The sequence below is a fragment of the Amblyraja radiata genome, chromosome 22 (assembly GCF_010909765.2).
Source record: "Amblyraja radiata isolate CabotCenter1 chromosome 22, sAmbRad1.1.pri, whole genome shotgun sequence".
Taxonomy (NCBI): Eukaryota; Metazoa; Chordata; class Chondrichthyes; order Rajiformes; family Rajidae; genus Amblyraja; species Amblyraja radiata.
The window spans coordinates 12,708,486-12,729,549 of record NC_045977.1 but is presented as its reverse complement, the minus strand read 5'-3'; the positions used below and the strand labels follow the sequence as shown (position 1 = coordinate 12,729,549).

The window sequence follows — 21,064 nt, the reverse complement described above, 5'->3', positions numbered from 1 at the left end:
TTGCTTCTTTACTTATCCCTCTGCCCCATGGTATCTAGGTTTAGTTAGAATTTCAATGGCCTTATTAAAAACTCCATCTATTTGTGTCTTTATCTTGCAATAGATCACCAAATCAATGCTCTGCTTCTGTGCCACTGGTTATTGTGTACAGGCAAGATTTCCCCTCAAGGCTTTGGAGAAGTGCACAGAATTAATCACAGTGTCATAAATAGATACACTTTCACTTTTGGGATTAGTGCTTATAATAGATTGCTGACAGGATGCAAAGTACTGTGATCTAAGTTATAGAACTGGCTGTTTATAATTAGGCTTTGCACATTCTTTTAAAACACTACATTACGTCCAGCTGAACAGGGCATTTGTTTTTATGAGCGGATTAACGGATTTATAACACTCTAAAATTCTTCTCATTCTTCACTTGAGCAAACATGTCAATGGTCACTGAAAACAGTGTAGGAAGGAACTGCAGATGCTGGTTTACACCGAAGATAGACACAAAATGCTGGAATAACTCAGCGGGACAGGCAGCATCTCTGGAGAGAAGGAATGGGTGATGTTTCGGGTTGAGACCCTTTTACAGACTAGGAGACTAAGAGTCTGAAGAAGGGTCTCGACCCGAAATGTCACCAATTCCTACTATCCAGATATGCTGCCTGTTCCGTTGAGTTACTCCAGCATTTTGTGTCTATCGTCACTGAAAACTGAATGACATGGAAAATGTAGTGCCGAAACAGGCCATTCAACCCATCCTGTTCAATGCAAGCACCTTTTCCCAAGATTCCTTCATTTATACCATCACCAGAGTCTGCCATTCCCTTTTTTATCACCAACTTATCTAGATTCATCCAGATGCACTTCTCAGCACAAAAGACACCAAGAGCTGGGGTCAGGAGTGGGAATATGACATCCAGATAGAGGATTAGCCATGATTGTATTGAATGGCAAGCATAGGTTCAAAGGCTAGAATAGCCCATTCCTACTTTTCTTTGTTCAATGCTCCCTGAGGTGACGTCCCCCCATCTCCGTGCACTGAAAGTGGAGCGGCTGCTGTTGGAGCCGTCGTACGGCACATTTGTGGTCGTAGCAGATCATGGTGAAGGCAAAGGGCTGCGTACGGAAGGCCCTACAATGGCCAGGTAAATGAGTGCAGCAGAGTGGTGGTGGAAGGAGCAGAGGCCATCACGCTGGGCCAGGCCGACCCCCACTCCAGTGCCATCACCTTAAATAGGGAATATAAGAAATTGCACATCTCATTGGGCCAAGATCAGAGTTTTTAGAGATTTGTAAGTTGCCAGGTGGTGAAGTAATATGTGTGTTGTTTCAGAAGAGGATCTATTGTCCTCATGTACAGCATGATTTAACTGTACATGTGACAATAAATAAACTAAACTAAATAAAACGAATGAGTTCAATTTTATCATCACCCTCTAACATTAATAGCCTCTAGAGGACAAACGTTTAATGTTAGGGGGATAGGATTTAATAGGAACCATGGGGATAGCTTTTTCACACAAAGGGCGGTGGGTGTGTGGAGCGAGTTGCCAGAGGGGGTAGTTGAGGCAGGTACTATCGCAATGTTTCACAAAAAACACTTAGACAGGTACATGGATAGGACAGGTTTAGAGGGATATGGGCCAAACGTAGCCAGATGGGACTAGTGTACCTGTAGCTGGGACATGTTGGCTGGTGTGAGCAAGTTGGGCAGAAGGGCCTGTTTCCACACTGTATCATTCTACAACTCTATTTATATTCACCCCACTTCAACACACTTTTTTTATCCATTGACAGAAAATAGGCTTCACTGACAAATTGACCCATAGATTCTCCAGGAAACATGGCACTGCTTAGACAAGGTCACAGAACAGAGAATAAGGAGCAGTTGTGAATCCGTGGAGTACAAGGTGGCATTTGCTGCTGTTTGAGGAAATCACATCAAACACATTCATAAATAGGGGAGGGAGATAAATAGGAATTAATAGTAAGATTAAACGAGAACTTACCAGTTTGAAGTTTGATCTGTATTTTATGAGGAGTTACGATGAGGGATTACGTGAAGAACCCCGCCACGACGCATGCGTGTCATTCTTCAAAGCAGCGGTGTGAAATCACAGATAACTGTAATGACTAAACATAGTAAGATTAGAGAAGAGATACCAGTTAAGTATATGATCAGGGTGGGAGCGGAGGGCACGTAATCCCTCATCGTAACTCCTCATAAAATACAGATCAAACTTCAAACTGGTAAGTTCTCGTTTAATCTTACTATTTTACTTCGGAGTCACGTGCGTGACTACGTGAAGATTTTAAAGCTCTGTGATTTCATGCCGTGGAAACGAGTCCATGCATCACGTCTGCTTTGATGACTGTAGGAAGAATTGTGTTAACATAAATTGGACATGAATTCGACATTGAAATCATAAAATTTATTAACACAAATTTATAACCCCTTTTTATGGGTTTAAATTAATTTACAGAACTTAAATTTGTTTCTGCAAACGTTCCAGGTTTCATTACAGGTTTATTGTAAAATAATTGGAATGTTTTTTCCCCCAGACCATCCTGCTGCCTTGAGGATTTGGTCCATTGGTACATCCAACTGTATCGCTGCCGATGTAGCTGCAGCCCTGGTGGAATGAGATTTTAAAATATTAGTATCCTCCCCAGCCTGTGTTAGCACCTGTTTCAGCCATCTTGAGATGGTCTGGACCGTCACTCTTTTGTGTGGTTGCTAGTGGCTGACCAAAAAGTGCCTTCTCATTACCTCTTAGGATTTTCGTTTTCTCCATGTATAACGACAGATGTCTTATTATACACAGACGGTCATCTGTTTGGGTATGACCTAAATTGTATATTGAGGCCTGCTGATCCCTGTCTGTTCTGCTTACTAACTCATAGATATGAAACGTAATATTTTCTGTTGAGGAAGTCATGTTGTCCAGTCTTAGTTTATGCAGTGACTGTATCCTCTGTGCCGTGACCAATGCCATTAGCATGACTGTTTTTAATGTCAGTCTGTGTAGGGACAGAGCTGTTGCTGGAGTCCAATTCCTGAGCATCTTCAGGATAATACTTACATCCCATATTTGGGAGTACCTGGTTCTTGGGGGATTAGTATTAAAAATTCCCCTCATAAGTTTTGTTACCAGTGGGTGAGTCCCAACAGAGTAACGCTCTGTCCCCTGCCATAGGTAAGTCGATAGGGCACTTCTGGCGCAGTTGATGGCACTGTAACTGAGCCCCTCATCATAGTGGAGGCCTGCCAGATATTCCAGAACAGACAGGATGTTCATGTCTCTGTAGGTGATGTTGTTTTTATGGCAGTGCATCGCCCACTTCCTGATATAGACCAGATACTGTTTTTTAGTTGACTGTCTTTGGGCCGCCGAGATCATGTTCACTGTTCGGTCCGTCAGTCCCAGTTGTAGTAGAGGTGTTTTTAAAAATCTACAAATTAATAAGTTCAAATGTTTATGGCATGGGTGGCTATCCCTTGTTACGGGATGTAGCAATAATCTGGTCTATGTGGGATGGTGATACATGGTTCTAATACCATGTTTAATACCATTGGGAACCATGGTTGAGTAGGCCAATCGGGTACTACCAATACCAGACGCAGAGTCTTGTTGTATTTTCCTTAATACCCGACTGATGAGGCAGGAAGGAGGGAATGCGTAAATAAACAATTTCCCCCCCAATGCAGCGAAAATGCATCTGTCGCCGCTGCCCCAGGGTCTGGTTCCCATGAAACATAATTTGCTAACTGGTGGTTAAGTCTGGATGCGAATAGATCGATATCTGGTGTTCCATATTTTGCTGTAATATCAGCAAATACTTTTTTATTCAACATCCATTCGGTGTTTTCATTAAATTTGCGTGACCTGGTGTCTGCCACTAAATTTAGTCTTCCTGGTAGGTAAGTGGCTGATATCCAAATATCTCTCTGGCTACACATTGCCAAATTGTATTAGCCAGATTGTCACATGATGTCGATTTGTTTCCACCCATGTGGTTAATGTATGCTGCCACGGTGGTATTGTCTATCTGTAGTCTAACATGCTGGTGATATGATCCAGTACAATATGACTTTAGGCCATGGAATGCACCCAACATTTCCAGGTAGTTTAGGCCCAGTGTGAGTAATAATGATGCCTCCTGAGCAGTCCATCTGCCTCCACAGCTGGTGATGGTATTGGTGGCTCCCCACCCAAGTGCACTGGCATCAGTTTGTAGTACCATGGAAAGGTTACTGACAATGATTGGATTGGAACAAAGCCAGATGTTATCTATCCACCATTTTATTCCATTTTAGCTTGATTGGTAGTTTCATAGGACTGTCAAAGTGACCTGCATTAATTTAGAGTGCTTGTATTTTTGCTCTCTGTAAGTTTTGGTAATGTAGAGGTCTAAATTGTGTGGCTGGAAAGGCAGCCACCATTTGCCAATTACTTGTGCTACCAATCTGATGGATGGTTTGCTGATGTCAATGAGGTTATGCAAGCCTCTATTAAATCTCTAGCCTTTCCCTTAGGCAGAGTCACCTACATGTGAACTGAGTCAATGGTGAAACCCCCAAATAGTCCATAGTAGTGGAAGGCGTTAGTTTAGATTTAACTGGATGGATAATAAATCCCAGTTTTTCAAATAACTGTTTTGTGGCTGTTACAGTTTGTTTGGCCAATTCCAAAGTTTTGCCCACAATGAGTATGTCATCTAAATATGCCATGACCATGTGTTTACGTTTCCGTAGAAACCCTAGGGCTGGCTTCAAAATTTTTGTGAACAGCCTGGGGCTGATGACCCATTTGGCAGTGCTTTATACTGCCAGTGTTGCCCATCCAGTTGAATTTTAAGTAACATCTGTGGTCACCTCGTATAGGCACTGAATAGTAAGCATCTTTTAAATCGATGCTGGCCATGAAGTAACCTTTGGAAATTAATTGTTTAGCAGTAACAAAGGTATCCATTTTGTCAGATCTATGGTGATGCGACAACTACCATCTTTTTTGTTTTTGATAAATATATTGGACACGAATTCTAATGGTTCGTGTTGAGTTTTCTCAATTACACCTTTTATGTAAAGCCGCTCCAGTTCAGCTTGCGCTTTTGATTTTTCTTTATCAGAAGGCACGAACATTCGGTTCGGTATATGTTGAACTGGAGGGCTGTACTTGTGTATAAACTCTATTGTATATCCCTGGATACTGCTTAAGATGAAAGTATCGATTGTTAACATGCTCCATGCATTCAGAAAAGAGTGTAGTCTCCCCCCAACCTCCATGCTCCCTGTATTTTGTTGGGAACCAGACCCACCTACCTCCATACCAGTGGCAGGTTAACTTCTTTTTGTAGGTTCTTCGCTGCTGTTGTTGCGCTGGTGTCTGGATTTTCGGTTTGGTTGGCGTTGGAGGTCCCCGCATCTTCCAAGAAGGCCGGCCTGGGCCATGGCCTAAAAAGACTCATGTTTTGAATACCGGGCCTTCGAGCTTTCACCAGTTCTGCTGGTGGGTGCGTAGGGGTGCTGTCTTTGGCTGTAGTGTTTGTTGGAGTCCATTTTATTAGTCCAGTAGGTTCTTTTGTTCCTGCACCCCTTGCACACTTGTCTTTCCTTCTGCGGACCCCTCTTCCAGGTCAGCCCAGAACTGACCCGCAGTGCTCCCCTCTGATGAGGTAGAGGCACTGTGCAGCCCTTCAAGAGGTACTGCTGTGGGTTTATCATAGGGCCCACAGTGACCCGACTCCATCTCCCGGAGTCTGTCACATTGGAGCAAATGCTCCACACACCGCTCCATCCGGCTCCAGCGCTCTCGGTCGCTGGCCGCCCGCGGTTGCTCAAAGTCGGACTTCTCTGAGTCCACGACCTTGTTTGTTTTTGTGTCTAGCCTTTCCGCCCGGCTGCGTGGATCTGGCCGGTGCGGAGGCGACATCGGGCACAGCTGATCCCACTATCGTTGATCCGAGTGCCGCTGGCTGCTGCTGGCTGCCCGCTGCTCCGCGGTCCTCCCTCACCAGCTTTGTCCTTACTGCCGTGGAGTGGATCTGGCCGGTGCGGAGGTGACATCGGGCACAGCTGATCCCATCTAGCCCACCAGCTTTGTCGCAGCCTGTTGGTTCCTCCACCTGTAATTGGCATGGTAAAAACACAAAAAGACCGCAGCTCTTACCTGCAGGTCCAAGTTAAAATTGTCGCTACGGGGGAACGTCGTTCCACCCCATCTCCTGCCGTTTTCGACTTGTCCAAAAAGTCGACGGCCCCATTTGAATAGTCTCCTGCCCGACCGTGGTGTTCTGGCCGGCGCGGGACCAAAAGTCGGCACAGCTGATCCCTTACGGGGCTTGTGCCTTCAGCTGCTGCTGGCTCCCGCAACTTCGCGGTCCTCCCCAGCCAGCTTTACTCGCAGCACTTGTGCACACTATTTTGTCCAGCTTCCCCCCTGTGTAAAAACAGCGCGGGGACAAAAACTACCGCAGAGTAAATCACTTACCTGCAGGTCGCGGTTTCAAACTTACCGCTGCGGGGGACACTCCACCCCGCCTGTCGTTTCGCAAGCGTGAAGCGATATGACACGCATGCGTCATGGCGGGGTTCTTCACGTAGTCACTCACGTGACTCCGAAGTAAAATGAGGAATAGAATGGCCTACTGACAGTGGAAATAAATCAAAGTGGGAAACAGGCACAGCACTAAAACAAACGTGAATGGATACTGCAAAACAATGTCGTCTTATGCCATTGATAGTTTACAATGCAAGAACAAATAAACAATCATCCATTTCAAGCACTATTTGGACCTCTCGCTAAAAATCAGGAATTGGCCAAGATTTTTCAAACTGATTGTCACAAACCAAAATGTGATCTGTGAAGTTCCCAATGGAGCTGCATGAAAAGTTCTTGATTACTGATGCTTTGCCAAGCTAATCACTGAGAAGAATGTCCAAAGCTTAGCGACCACAGAGCGGCTGCATAGAAGGCTAGCCGCTCTGATGTACAGAAAGAAGAAGAATGATGAACAGAAAGAAGAATAAAGCTATTGGCAATGAGGCATATGGCTCGGTCAAAATGGTTGACCAGGTTGCTATGTACAAATCGTTAAACTACCTGCTTCCCATTTTATTGAGTTAAAGCACTAAAATATATTGGGAATTGATCCTACAAATGCAAGAGTGAAGTTTCGGTGGAACCCACTGCATTAAAAACAATTAGCTCTCATGTTGCAAATGAAAATGAACACTGATTTTACTCACATAGCCATATTTTTCCTACATGGGACATTACTTCTTGCACAAGTTCCAGTAAGCTTGTCCACATCCTCCACAATCACAAAGGGGCCTTCCTCTAGTGTTACAATACTAAGGTGGCTGTCATCCGCTTCTTCGTCTGCATAAGAATTAAATCTCGGCCACACGGGATGTTTGAGAGTCAGTCTACTGTTCTCCCATTTCCCAACCTGTAAGAGGAAGATATCAAAGTTATTCATGTGTTGACTCACATTTTTCCAAGCAATAGTTTTGCCAATAGAAACCTGCATTTTGTCCTGAACAATACAGCTCACCCCCTCCATGACACACTGGTCAACCTGAGGAGTACCTTCAGCAACAGACTGGTTCCACCAAGATGCAGGACAGAACCCCACAGGAGATCCTTCTTCCCTGTGGCTATCAAACTGTACAACTCCTCCCCCTTTTGTCGTGGGGTAGACTGAGACTGACTTCCCTCCCTTCCCTCCCACACCCCCCCTCCCCCCAAAAACATTTTCAGTGCATGCAATCAACAGCAAAAAGAAAAACTGCTGGAGAAGATCAAGATTCCAGCATCTGCATTTTCCTGTGTCTCCATGCAGACTTGAACCTTTAGAGAAACAGGCCCTTCGGCTCACCGAGTCTACGACGACCATCGATCGCCCCATACGTGCACACGATCCTACACACTAGGGACAATTTACTATTTAACAAAGCCAATTAACGTACAAACCTGTACGTTTTTGGAGTGTGGGAGGAAACCGGAGCACCTAATCAAAGCTTGAGCAAACCAAAAATATTTTAAGAAGCTTCTGAGAGGAGAAAGAAATATATAGGCGAGGCGAGGAGCTCAAGTTGCTAAAGGTATAGACAGCAATTGATTAGTAAGGTGCCAGTCGTTATGGGGAGAAGGCAGGAGAATGTGGTAAGGAGTGAGAGATAGATCAGCCATAATTGAATGGTGGAGTAGACTTGATGGGCCGAATGGCCTAATTCTACTGCTATCACTCATGACCATATGATTTATGACAATGATGAGACGAGAAGAAAGGGTCAGATGGAAGCAGTGGAGTGATCATGAGGGTTGTATCGTTGAAGGAGTCTACTGAGCTATGGAGGAACAAGGCAATAGAGCCTGTTTGTTAATGTGGAATCATGTCAATCTTTTGTCAAATCACATCAACATAGCAAACATACCAATATTTCTGATAAGGACAATCTGGAATCACGCATTTAAGCTGAAGTGAGTCCCAGGCTAATGTGCATACCTTGTGAAATGTGAAAGAATGCATGTGAAAGAAGTGGGGCCCAGTCTTGCTGAAATTCCTCAGCATTTCCATGGATTATTATTAGCTTTCAGATTTTGTCTTTGGTTAGACCCCTACTGTTTTTATGGGCAATGAACCTAGGATGCACAGAAGCAAGTTAACTTTTTTAGTTACTTTGTTTGAGTTTAATGCTGGTTTTTTTTGGTTTTCAGTTAACTTTTTTGCATTTTTAATTAAAAATATATATCTACCTTTAGTTTAGTAGTCAAAGAGTTTAAAAGGTATTAAAATCAGTTACAGCTTTAGTTTAGTTTAGTTTAGTTTAGAGAAGCAGCACGGAAGCAGGCCCTTTCAGCCCACCGGGTCCGTGCCAACCAGCGATACCCGCATATTAACACTATCCTATACCCACTAGGAACAATTTTTACATTTACCAAGCCACTTAACCTACATGCCTGTATGTCTTTGGAGTGTGGGAGGAAACCGAAGATCTCGGAGAAAACCCACGCAGGTCACGGGGAGAACGCACAAACTCCGTACAGACAGTGCCCGTAGTCGGGATCAAATCCGGTTCTCCAGCACTGCATTCGCTGTAAGGCAGCAACTCTACCGCTGGCAAAGCAACACCCACAGGTTCCCCAATGTCAAAGGGTGTGAAGAATATTTTGAGGACAGACCCTCTTGATTGAGAATACCATAAAACTCCCTCTCCTTACCTTATTCAGCGCTGAGAAATAAATACGAGGGAAATGTCCAAGCACTTATGTGCAAAAATAATTCTCTATTTTCATTGTAAGACTTTTGGTCTGCAGTATGCAGTATTCCATATATGGTGATATTTGATATTTTCACATGCTTTATCTGCAGCTGAAAATTAATACAGATTATGATTTCCGGACATATGTGCAGCCCCCTTTCCAGTTTCATTTAGATCAGCTGGATATCTATCTGAGTGAATACAGATGAGGCCTTTTTAACATTTTAGCTTTTGCACTTGAAGACCCAGCTTTGACATTGTCAGAGTGAGGCCAAACGTAAATTGGAGAAACAGCACCTCATATTTCTCTTGAGCAGCTTAAAACCCAGCGGTATGATTATTGATTTTTCCAAGTAACCCTTGCATTCCCTCTCTCCCCATCCCTCCCCCACCCTCGTTGTTGTACTAGTTTCACTGTCGTCCTGGTGAGTTTCATTGTCTATATAACTCGTTAACACCTGGCCAACAGCCAACAATGGAGTGTTTCTATGATCATCGTTACATTTTTGCATATCTTTAATTCATTTGTTCTACATCTCTCTATATCACCGTCTATGTAACCTCTCGTTTCTCTTTCCCCTGACTCTCAGTCTGAAGAAGGGCCTGGACCCAAAATGTCACCTTTTCCTTTTCTCCAGAGGGGCTGCCTGACCCGCTGAGATAAGGGCCTGTCCCATTTGGGCCTCATTTGCGCGTTACACAGATGGCGCGCAAAGATTATGTTCATCCCAAAATCCTGGGGTGCCGCGCGCGACCGCGGTTTCCCGGGATTCTACTCCCGGGGCACAGTAACTCTACTCCTATCACTTATGATCTTATCTAGGCACAGTAAAATCACTCAGCAGACCTCACCTCGGCAATACATAAGTGTCGCCACGTTTTGGTGGCGACAAGGTTACTGTCAGTTAGCTGTCTTTTGCAATTATTACAAAAGGGCCTAGATTTAGGAATGAATGTATCTGGGGGAGGATGTAGGGAGTGTGGGGGGGGGGGGGGGGGGGGGGGGGTTGGGGAGGGGGGGTGCGGGGAGGGCTGTGGGTGTGATGAGAGTTGGAATGGTTGTGGTATTTCAGAGGGATGGGCTAAACAGCCCCCAAAATTGGTGGAATTGTAGACGACAAAGAAGGTTGCTTAAGGATACAATGGGACACTGGTCAGTTGGAATGTTGGGCACAGTGGTGGCAAATGGAATTCAATCCAGACAAATCCAGGGGTGGCACAGTGGTGCAGCGGTAGAATCGCTGCCTTACTGTGCCAGAGACCCGGGCTCGATCCTGACTTTGGGTGCTGTCTGTATGGAATTTGTACGTTCTCCCTGTGGACGCTCAGGTTTTCTCCCACATTCCAAAGATGTACAGGTTTATTGGTTAATTGGCTTCTGTAAATTGTAAACTGTTCCTAGTGTGTATGATAGTGCTGGTGTATGGTGTGTACGCTGGTCAGAGGGCCTGTTTCGACACTGTATGTCTAAATGTAAGGTAATGCACGTTGGGTGGGCAAATTCTGGTCGGACGTATGAAGTAAATCACAGGTTCCTTAGGAGCGTTTATTGTAGAGGGACCTTGGGGTGCAAATCAATTCTTCTCTAAAAATGGACAGGTGAAGAAGACATTTGGCATGCTTGACTTCATAGGCCGAGGCAACAAGTAGATTTGGGCGGTACAAAACATTGGTTAGATCACATTTAGAGTAGCAAGTACTGTTCTGGTTGCCACACTACAGGATGGATGTGGTAGCAATAGAGAGAGTTCAGAAGAGATTCACGAGAATGTTGCCTGGAAAGGAGGCCTGTGGTTATACAGAGATATTGGATGGATGGGGCTTATGTAGTTATACAGAGAGATTGGATAAACTGGGTTCATGTAGCTATACAGAGAGGTTGGATAGTTTGGATTATGTAGTTACATGGAGACATTGTATAGTTTGGACCTATATAGCTATAAGAAGAGAATGGATAGCCTGGGTCTATGTAATTATAAGGAGAGATTGTATAGTTTGGGTTTATGTTCTCTGAAATGTAGGAGCATGGTAGGGAATCTTACAGATAGTTGCAAAATACAATAATCAGATATTTTCCCCTGGGTTGCGTGGTCTGTAACTAAGGGACAGGGATCATGCGTTTAATGTAAGAGGGGGGAAATTTAAAGGATATCTATGGAGTAGGATTTCACACAGAGGGCGGCAAATATGATGCATGAGCTGCCAGATGAGGTTGTGGAGGTATATACTATTACAATGTTTAAAAGGCATTTGGACAGGTACTTGGATTGGAACGGGGTAGAGGCCGATGGGCCTGATGTGGCCAAATTTGACAAGCATAGTTAGGCATCACAGTCGGCATAGTCATGGTGGGCCAGTTTGGTGCTGAACTTTCCTATGACTGTGATGTACACAAATACACAGGTACACATCAGGGATAAATAACCAGATAAAATGGCTGTAGATCCAAGATTGCTGTTAGCTGCTTCAGTGTCACTGCTTTACTTCCAATGTTGACAATGTTACTTCCAGTGCTGACTCTGTGTCATTTTTAACACATACGAATGGATCCAGTTTCATATATTGAATAAATATTGTACTCGGTTCAAGACCAGTACACATTGAAAATGAAAATAACTAGTTTGCTCAAGTTTGCAGCAGACCTTGCCCTGGATCAACAATTTAATCAAAACAAGATCAGAAAAGAGTGTACCATCTGTTGACTATGACAGTATTCTTTCTGAGTATCATCCTGTCTGCATATTTATCACATTGTCTTGTGTTCAGTTTTTGCTGTGATAATCTCTCGAGTCAATGCCTGGAATGAATGTTTACATTATTCGACCGATGATCTCGAGCTCTGGATTATTGATCCGGGATCATGTTCAAATCCCACCAAAGTAGCGGGGGAATTGAAATTTCTTCCCGGCTGTTGTCAGGCAACTGAACCGTCCGCTCACCAACTAAAGAGCGGGCCTGACCTCCCATCAGACTTTACTGGACTTTATCTTGCGATAACGTTATACCCTTTATCCTGCATCTGTACCCCGTGGATGGCTTGATTGTAATCGTGTACAGTCCTTTCGCCGACTGGATAGCACGCGACAAAAAAGCTTTTCACTGTACCACAGTACATGTGACAATAATTATAATGAACTAAACTAAACCAAACTAAAATTCAAGTAATTAAATCTAGTTGGAATTAAAAAAGGCTTTTGTATCAGCATTTTTGGATTGCTGCAAAGCCCTCTGGTTAACTGACGTCCACTAAGGAATGCAACCTGCTGAATCTACCCTGCCTGGCTTTAATGATCCAGATCCATAAATAATACATTTAACTCACAATTGCCATCTGAAATGCATCAGCAGGGACAATATGGGATAAATGTAGTACATGCCATCAGTCTGAAGAAGGGTCTCAACCCAAAACGTCACCCATTCCTTCTCTCTAGAGATGCTGCCTGCTCCACTGAGTTACTCCAGCATTATGTGTCTATCTTCGATTTAAACCAGCATTTGCAGCTCCTTCCTACACATGCCATCATGAGCTACTGCGCTACTATCTACCCCATTGGAGGCCCTCGGGCTACCTTTGACCAGATTATATTGGCTTTTTTCATGTTATTCATGTTATTCCCTTTATCATGTATCTGTACACTGTGGATGGCTCAATTGTTATCGTATTGTTTTTCCACTGACTGGTTAGCACACAACAAAAGCTTTAACTGTACCTCGGCACAAACTAAACATAAATCATCTCATCCTGTTAATCTGATCAAATTGGGGAGGCTAGGACTCTAAAATTGAGTAAAGGCTTCAGGGCTGCTAGGCCATTTGATCAATTTGAAAGTGCTCTCTGTAGAAATGGGACAAGCTGCAGAATGGTGCCAGTTCGTCTAGAGCCTAGATCTGAGCTGCAGGAAGAGAATGGGAACATCTGCAGACCCTGACAATTAGGTGCGAAATGCATAGAATGGATTGGATGACTGCAAACCAGACATACACTTTGTAAATTATTGTAAATAATGTTGCAAAACTTTACATTACTGAATGTTGATTGGATGAGGTATTGAACCTTTTCTGGTTTTCTTGCATATCAGGGTAAATGTTGTGATGTTTGCTTCCCCGCAGAAACACTGTAATACAATGTATTAGCCACTGCATTATTGGGTTAGGGAAATGTCTGTTATGTATGGGGTTAATCGATATCTGTAATTGGATTGTAAAGAGACCACCCCCATGTGGTTCGGCCCCTTGAGATCCGGGGACCTATAAAAGTCCGCTGCCACGAGGTCCTGCATCGATCTTCTGGGAGAGCGCTCTCATCGTACTCTACTCTTTCACCACCCATTCTGCACTTCCACCAAGGACAAATCTCATGCCCAATGTGTCCTGTACATTCACAGAGTGCAGTTACAAAGAGCTGTACAGACAGGGTTACCTGAATACGATGAAGCCCGCTTGGCCATATCTCAACAGATAAAGGGCAGATCAAATCCATAGCATATCAGAACATTTTCACAGATCATCACCGATCCTCCAAATGTATCACATAGTGATATATAATCAATAATATACGCAACAAGCTTAAGATAAACCTCACCATCAGCACGAATGTACAACTAAATGCAGATAGAACCATAGTTATTCAGCATGGAAACAAGCCCTTTGGCCCAACTCATCCATGACGACCAAGGTTCCCCAATCTTAGCACGTCTCATTTGCCTCTGTAATCCCTCCCAACCTTTCCAATCCATGCACCTGTCCAAAAGTCTCTAAAATGTTGTTATAGGACCTACCTACCTCCTCTATGTAGGAAGGAACTGCAGATGCTGGTTTAAACCAAAGATAAACACAAAAAGCTAGACTAACGGTGGGACAGGCAGCATCTCTGGAGAGAAGGAATGGGTGAATTTCGGGTCGAGACCCTTCTTCAGACTCGAAGAGTTGAAGAGTCTGAAGAAGGATCTCGACCCGAAACGTCATCCATTCCTTCTCTCCGGAGATGCTGTCTATCCTGCTAAGTTACTCCAGCTTTTTGTGTCTACCTACAACCTCTGGCAACTCATACCATATACCCACCATCCCCTTTGTGAAAAGGTTGCCCCTCAAATTCTTATTAAATCCTTCCCCTCTCACCTTAAACCTCTACCCTCTAATTCTTAGTTCCTCTGCCCGAATGCAGATACAAAGTAGTCTTTTTTTTGTGGAGAATTAAATATTCTCGGCCCAATGGTGTATTGCTGTTGACCCAATTCTATAATGCTGGACGAGAAGTGAGCGCATGAAATATGGTGAAGACTAATGCCCCTGTCCCACTTAGGAAACCTGAACGGAAACCTCTGGAGACTTTGCGCCTCACCCAAGGTTTCCGTGTGGTTCCCGAAGGTTTTTGTCAGTCTCCCTACCTGCTTCCACTACCTGCAACCTCCGGCAACCACCTGCAACCTCTGGGAACCGCACGGAAACATTGGGTGGGGCGCAAAGTCTCCAGAGGTTTCCGTTCAGGTTTCCTAAGTGGGACAGGGGCCTTAGACAACAAACATTCCTGCAGTCAGGCAATCTTAGCAGCAGAAACTTAAATGTTCTGCTCATCAAGGGATGTAGTGTCAGTGATAAAAAAGGAAAAGGAAGTGGCCTACTTTTCATCTGTCAGTGCAGAATAGTCCACGGCCATTGTGATAAATGCAATGCAAGAAAGAACATGGCCTAGAAATCCTTATGCACCATGGAAAGACAAATTAACGGAGCAGTGCACAGGAGGCTCCTGGAGATTTGTCACAAGCCTGCTGGTGCTAAGTTGTATAATGAATCAGTCCCAAGGTGTTGCATTACTGATTGGACCCTCTGCATTTAAAGAGGATAAACAGAGCAGTCATGGTCATGGGGGAGAAACCAAAGATGGATGCAGTATGGGGGCATCATGCAGGGGGCAATTATGACCTTGAAAGTAAAGGAGGGTTGGGTTAACATAGTCAGGGGGGCAGGACAAAGGTTGGCTACAGAGGGGTGGGCATGGTAAGACCTGCAACTGGGTGGGGTGTTGTAATGCAAGAGCTGGATTATTTAGTGGGGTGGGGCGAAGATAACAGCATGAGGAACTAAGGCACAAATGAGGGCATTTGAAGGGACAAAGTCAGAGGCAAAGGAAGAGCACATGGTCAGGATGGAGTTTGGGATACAGCATGGAAACAGGCCCTATAGCCCACCATGATCATTGATCACCCATTCACAATATCTCTACATGATTCCTACACACTTGAAGCAATATTTAGAAGCCAATTAACCTACAAACCTGCACGTCTTTGGGTAGTAGGAAGAAACTTATGTGGTCACAGTTCCTCATTTAAATTATGTACTCTCCTCTAGGGCCATGTAGCACGTTTCATGAACTCAGAACATGCCAAGGTGCTTTTGAACCACTTAGTGTCCTAGAATCATACAGTGCGGAAACAGGCTCCTCAACCCAACTTGCCCACACCGACCAACATGCCCCATCTACACTAGTCCCACCTGCCTGCGTTTTACCCATATCCCTCTAAACCGGTCCTATCCATGTACTTTTACAAATGTTTCTTAAATTTTGCGACTGTACCTACCTCAACTACCTCCTCCGGCAGCTCGTTCCATACATCGCCACCCTTTGTGTGAAAAAGTTGCCTCTCAGGTGGCTATTAAATCTTTCCCCACCTCACCTTAAACCAATGTCCTCTGGTTCTCATTTCCCCTACCCTGGGCAAGAGACTCTGTGCGTCTAACCAATCTATCCCTCTCAAGATTTTGTACACCTCCATAAGATCACCTCTCATGATCTGTAGGGGGCTCTTTATTATTGTACTGCTGCTGACAACCCAAATTTCCACCAACCCTGGTTGTGTGGCAATAAATTATATCTATCTATCTATCATCCTTCTGCACTCCAAGGAATAGAGTCCTAGCTTGCATTTAGGTGTTTTTAAAGTGCATTTGCCACATCATTGTAGGAAACATTGCTGCTGTCAAAACTGTGCACAAAATTCCACAAAGTAAGAGATAATGAGAGAATATCAGTGTGAAGAAGGGTCTCGACCCGAAACGTCACCTATTCCTTTGCTCCATAGATGCTGCCTCACCCGCTGAGTTTCTCCAGCATTTATGTCTACCTTCGATTTTTCCAGCATCTGCAGTTCTTTCTTAAACATGTGAGAATATCTGATCACACAAAACTTGTATGAAGGAGACAGATTGGCCAGAGCAAGAGGAGTAATGCTCCAATTCTTACTTGAGAGTTGCCATAGGATCTTAAGGTACCAGAAGGTACATTTACAAGAACTTATGCTTTAACAATCTCTCCCAAAAGATTGATAATACACATAACATGTTAAAACAAAGCAAGCACTTGTTTTGGGAATAAATACTCCAATTGTTAGGTGGAAGAATGTAAGAGGTAATGGACAACCTACAGCTTGAACTAGTGCTGTGGGAAAAGTATCAATCAATGTATCTGCTTCCCAAGTTCAAGTTGCTTTGGTTTCCCTCTCCCACCGTCCGGTTCAACAGTTATAAGGTTAACATTTTCACTTGTACAACATTTAAACAGCACCAGTTATGGCAAACATGGAGAGACACCCACTGTTCCAGCTCGATCCACATCCCGAGTCACAGCCTGTCACTGAACACCCACACTGATGGGGAAAATTACCAACTCGTGCGGTAACCAACCATTAATTGCTAATTTTGTCAGTTCCTCCTTGGCAGATTGTTTCAAACATCCATCTATTTCTTTGCAAAGTATTTCACCTGAAGAGGCATTCACATTCTTTATCCAAAATTTGGTCTCTCAATTTGAGGAAGGACATTCTTGCTATTGAAGGGAGTGCAGCGGGTTCACCAGGTTAATTCCCGGGATGGCGGGACTGTCATCTGCTGGGCTTGTATACTTTGGAATTTAGAAGGATGAAAGGGCATATTATTTAAGATTATTAAGGGTTTGGATACGCTAGAGGCAGGAAACGTGTTACCGATGTTGCGGGAGTCCAGAACCAGGGGCCACAGTTTAAGAATAAGGGGTAAGCCATTTAGAACGGAGATGAGGAAAAACTTTTTCACACAGAAAGTTGTTTGTCTGTGGAATTCTCTGCCTCAGATGGTGGTGGAGGCTGGTTCTCTGGATGCTTTCAAGAGAGAGGTAGACCGAGCTCTTAAAGATAGCAGAGTCAAGGGATTTGGGGAGAAGGCAGGAACGGGGTACTGACTGTGGATGATCAGCCATGGTCACATTGAATGGCGGTGCTGGCTCGAGGGGTCGAATGGCCTACTCCTGCACCTATTGTCTATTATCTATTGTCTAAAATACTCTCTTTATTCCTGATCAGGACATTGCAAATGGTATCTCATGGTCCATGTTGCTTAGTATAGTTTAGTTTAGTTTAGAGATACAGCACGGAAACACGCCCTTTGGCCCGCTGAGTCTGCGCCGACCTGTGACCACCCCGTACACTGGTACTATCCTACATACTAGGGATAAATTACAATCTTTACCAAAGCCAAATTAACCTACAAATGTCTTTGGAGTGTGGGAGGAAACTGGAGCACCCAGGAAAAACCCACGCGGTCACGGGGAGAACGTACAAACTCCATACAGACAGCACGCACCCATAGTCAGGATCAAACCCGGGTCTCTCTCTTGTTGATAAGATACTTCCAAGTTTTTGAAATCAATTCTTGTTCTTTGGTGTCTGATATCATACTGCCATTACGTTTCTGTACCAAAACTATCTTTCTGTGGGACATTAATCAGAACACCATACAATATTCTAACCAGTAACATAACATCTTCCATGAGCACTCAAAGACTCAAGCATGTGGGATTTGAGAGGCAGAAGACAAAACATCAACAGCAAGGTGTGGGCCAGTTTCCTCAATCTAGCATCTCTGCATTTCATTAAGATTTATTTCAGGAAGGCAGAGATTGGTTAACATGGAAAGTGAGTAAATTGGGCCTTTAAACCCTGGATTTCAGAAGCAAAAGAGCCGATCTTCTTGAAATAAGATTCTGAGGTCATTGGCCAAGTCAATGGCATGGGGAATATAAGACTGGGGAACAGTCAAAGATATTGCTGGTTGTGCAATACTTCCAGAGATTAGCAGTATTATTCTTCTCATAGAAAGTTGTGAATCTTTAGAATTCTCCACCCTAGAGAGCTGAGGAGGTCGAGCTATTAAACATCATCTAGACTGACAGAATTAGATGTTTGGCCTATAAAAGAATCGAGGCATATATAGAACAAGCATGGAGGAGAGGTGGAGACAAATAATCAAACCAGCTCCAGACACAAAGTGCTGGAGTAAATCAGCAGGTCAGGCAGCATCTCTGGAGAACATGGATCGGTGATGTTTCAGGTTGGGGCCCTTCTTTGGGACTGATTAGTGGGGGGGAGGGGTGAAAAGTTGGGAGAAAGGAGGAACAGGACAAAGCCTGGCAGGTAATAGTCTGGTACAGGTGAGGGGGTGGGGGGATTGATAAAAAGATACCAGCTAAAGGCCAGGGAGGAAAAGACAAATGGTGTGAAGAGTTCTGAAATGTGAAGCTGGAAGAAGGAAGGGGAGGGGGAGGGGAGAAATAGATCCATGTCTAGGCACAGGGGAGGGGGGTGGGTTGTCTAGGGGGAAGTACGGAGAGGGGAATGGTTTTCTGGTTATCTAAAATTGGAGAATCGAATGTTCATACCGCTGGGTTGTACACTACCCAAGCGGAATACAAAGTCTTCTTCCTCCCGTTTGCTTGCGGCAAGGGAGGTGGCCCAGGACAGAAAGAACAAAATGGGAATGGGTAGAGGAGCTAAAATGGTTGACAACCGGCAGATCCCTTTGGCCATCGTGGATTGAGAGCAAATGTTCGACGAAACAGTTGCTGAGTCAACGCTTTGTCTCGCTGGTGTACAGGAGGCCACATTGGGAACACAGCATGCAGTAGATGAGGTTAGAGGTGGTTCACGTGAACCTCTATCTCACCTGGAGCAGCCTATTACCTGCCAGAGTTTGTCCTGCCCCCCCCCCCCCCACCTCTCTTCCAGCTTTCTTCCACTCCCCCCTACAATCAGTCTGAAGAAGGGTCACCACCCAAAATGTGACCTATCCATATTCTCCAGACATGCTGCCTGACCCACTGAGTTACTCCAGCACTTTGTGTCTTCTTTTGTAAGCTAACATCTGCAGTCCCTTGTATCCCTATCAGACCAGATCAGTCTGCTCCTATTTCTTGTATTCTCATTGACAATGTGTCATTTTTGAAATAAAACTGTTGTTTTACTTCGGAGTCACGTGAGTGACTACGTGAAGAACCCCGCCAGGACGCATGCGTGCCATATCGCTTTCACGCTTGCGAAACGACTGGCGGGGTGGAGCGTTCCCCCGCAGCGGTAAGTTTGAAACCGCGACCTGCAGGTAAGTGATTTACTCTGCGGTAGTTTTTGTCCCCGCGCTGTTTTACACAGGGGGGGAAAGCTGGACAAAATAGTGTCCACAAGTGCTGCGAGTAAAGCTGGCTGGGGAGGACCGCGAAGTTGCGGGAGCCAGCAGCAGCTGAAGGCACAAGCCCCGTAAGTGGGATCAGCTGTGCCGACTTTTGGTCCCGCGCCGGCCAGAACACCACGGCCGGGCGGGAGACTATTTAGAATGGGGCCGTCGACTTTGACAAGTCGAAAACGGCAGGAGGCGGGGTGGAACGACGTTCCCCCGTAGCGACAATTTAAACCAGGACCTGCAGGTAAGAGTACTCTGCGGTCTTTTTGTGTTTTCCCATGCTGATTACAGGTGGGGAGCATGGAAAAGTCGAAGAAACCAACGAGGGCTGCGACAAAGCTGGTGGGCCAGCAGCGGCCAGCGGCACTTGAATCACCTATAATGGGATCAGCTGTGCCCGATGTCGCCTCCGCACCGGCCAGATCCACTCCGCGGCCGGGCGGTAAGGCAAAACAAAAAACCATCAAAGTCGTGGACTCAGATGAGTCCGACTTTGAGCAGCCGCGGGCGGCCAGCGACCGTGAGCGCTGGAGCCGGATGGAGCGGTGTGTGGAGCATTTGCTCCAATGTGACAGGCTCCGGAAGATGGAGTCGAGTCACTGTGGGCTCTATGTAAAACCCACAGCAGCACCTCTTGTAGGGCTGCACAGTGCTTCTCCCTCGTCAGAGGGGAGTACTGGGGGTCAGTTCTGGGCTGATCCTGAAGAGGGGTTTGCAGAACAGAAATCAAGTGTGCAGGGGGTGCAGGAACGTGAAAATCTACTGGACATGGTGTCCAACTTCATACAGCCAGACCAGACTGGCCAAAACCTGGAGGACACCTGACACCGGGTAACTGTATATCCCTGAATGTTCCTGTAGTAAATAATTGTATATGGAAACTCCTAACAGCGGGTATAACAGCTTTCACCCGCACAGTGGATGAGAAGGACATGTCGCAGGACCAACAGGATGCACTGGCACTGCTTTGCAACACACGGCCATAGACAGCACCCTTACGCACCCACCAGTAGAACAAGACCGACTGGTGAAAGCTCGAAGGTCCGGTACACCAAACATGAGTCTTTCTTAGGCCATGGCACAGAACGGCCTTCTTGGAAGATACGCAAACCTCCAACATCAACCAAACCACAAACCCAGACACCGACGCCTCAACACAACGAAGGATTTACAAAAAGAAGTAAACCTGCCACTGGTAACTATGGAGGTAGGTGGGTCTGGTTCCCTACAAATTGCAGGGAGCATGGAGGTTGGGGGGAGATTACTCTCCTTTCTGGATGCATGGAGTATGATAACTACCGATACTTATATTTTAAGCAGTAT

The 21,064-nt window shown here is 45.0% G+C and overlaps 1 protein-coding gene and 1 long non-coding RNA gene across 4 annotated transcripts in view; one reads left to right on the top strand and one right to left on the bottom strand.

Annotated features, from left to right (window-relative positions):
• The window catches only part of grin2a (glutamate ionotropic receptor NMDA type subunit 2A), a 266,902-nt gene that overhangs the window by 83,071 nt on the left and 162,767 nt on the right, over positions 1-21,064 (bottom strand). For all 3 annotated transcript variants that reach the window (XM_033040431.1, XM_033040432.1, XM_033040433.1), the window contains exon 6: positions 7,241-7,443. In XM_033040431.1, coding sequence (XP_032896322.1) covers positions 7,241-7,443 — 203 coding nt within the window. The remainder of the gene's footprint in view (positions 1-7,240; positions 7,444-21,064) is intronic.
• On the top strand, positions 679-19,274 carry LOC116985597. Its single transcript, XR_004415307.1, has 3 exons — positions 679-690; positions 11,254-11,258; positions 19,241-19,274. It is a non-coding gene; the product is annotated as an uncharacterized LOC116985597 (long non-coding RNA).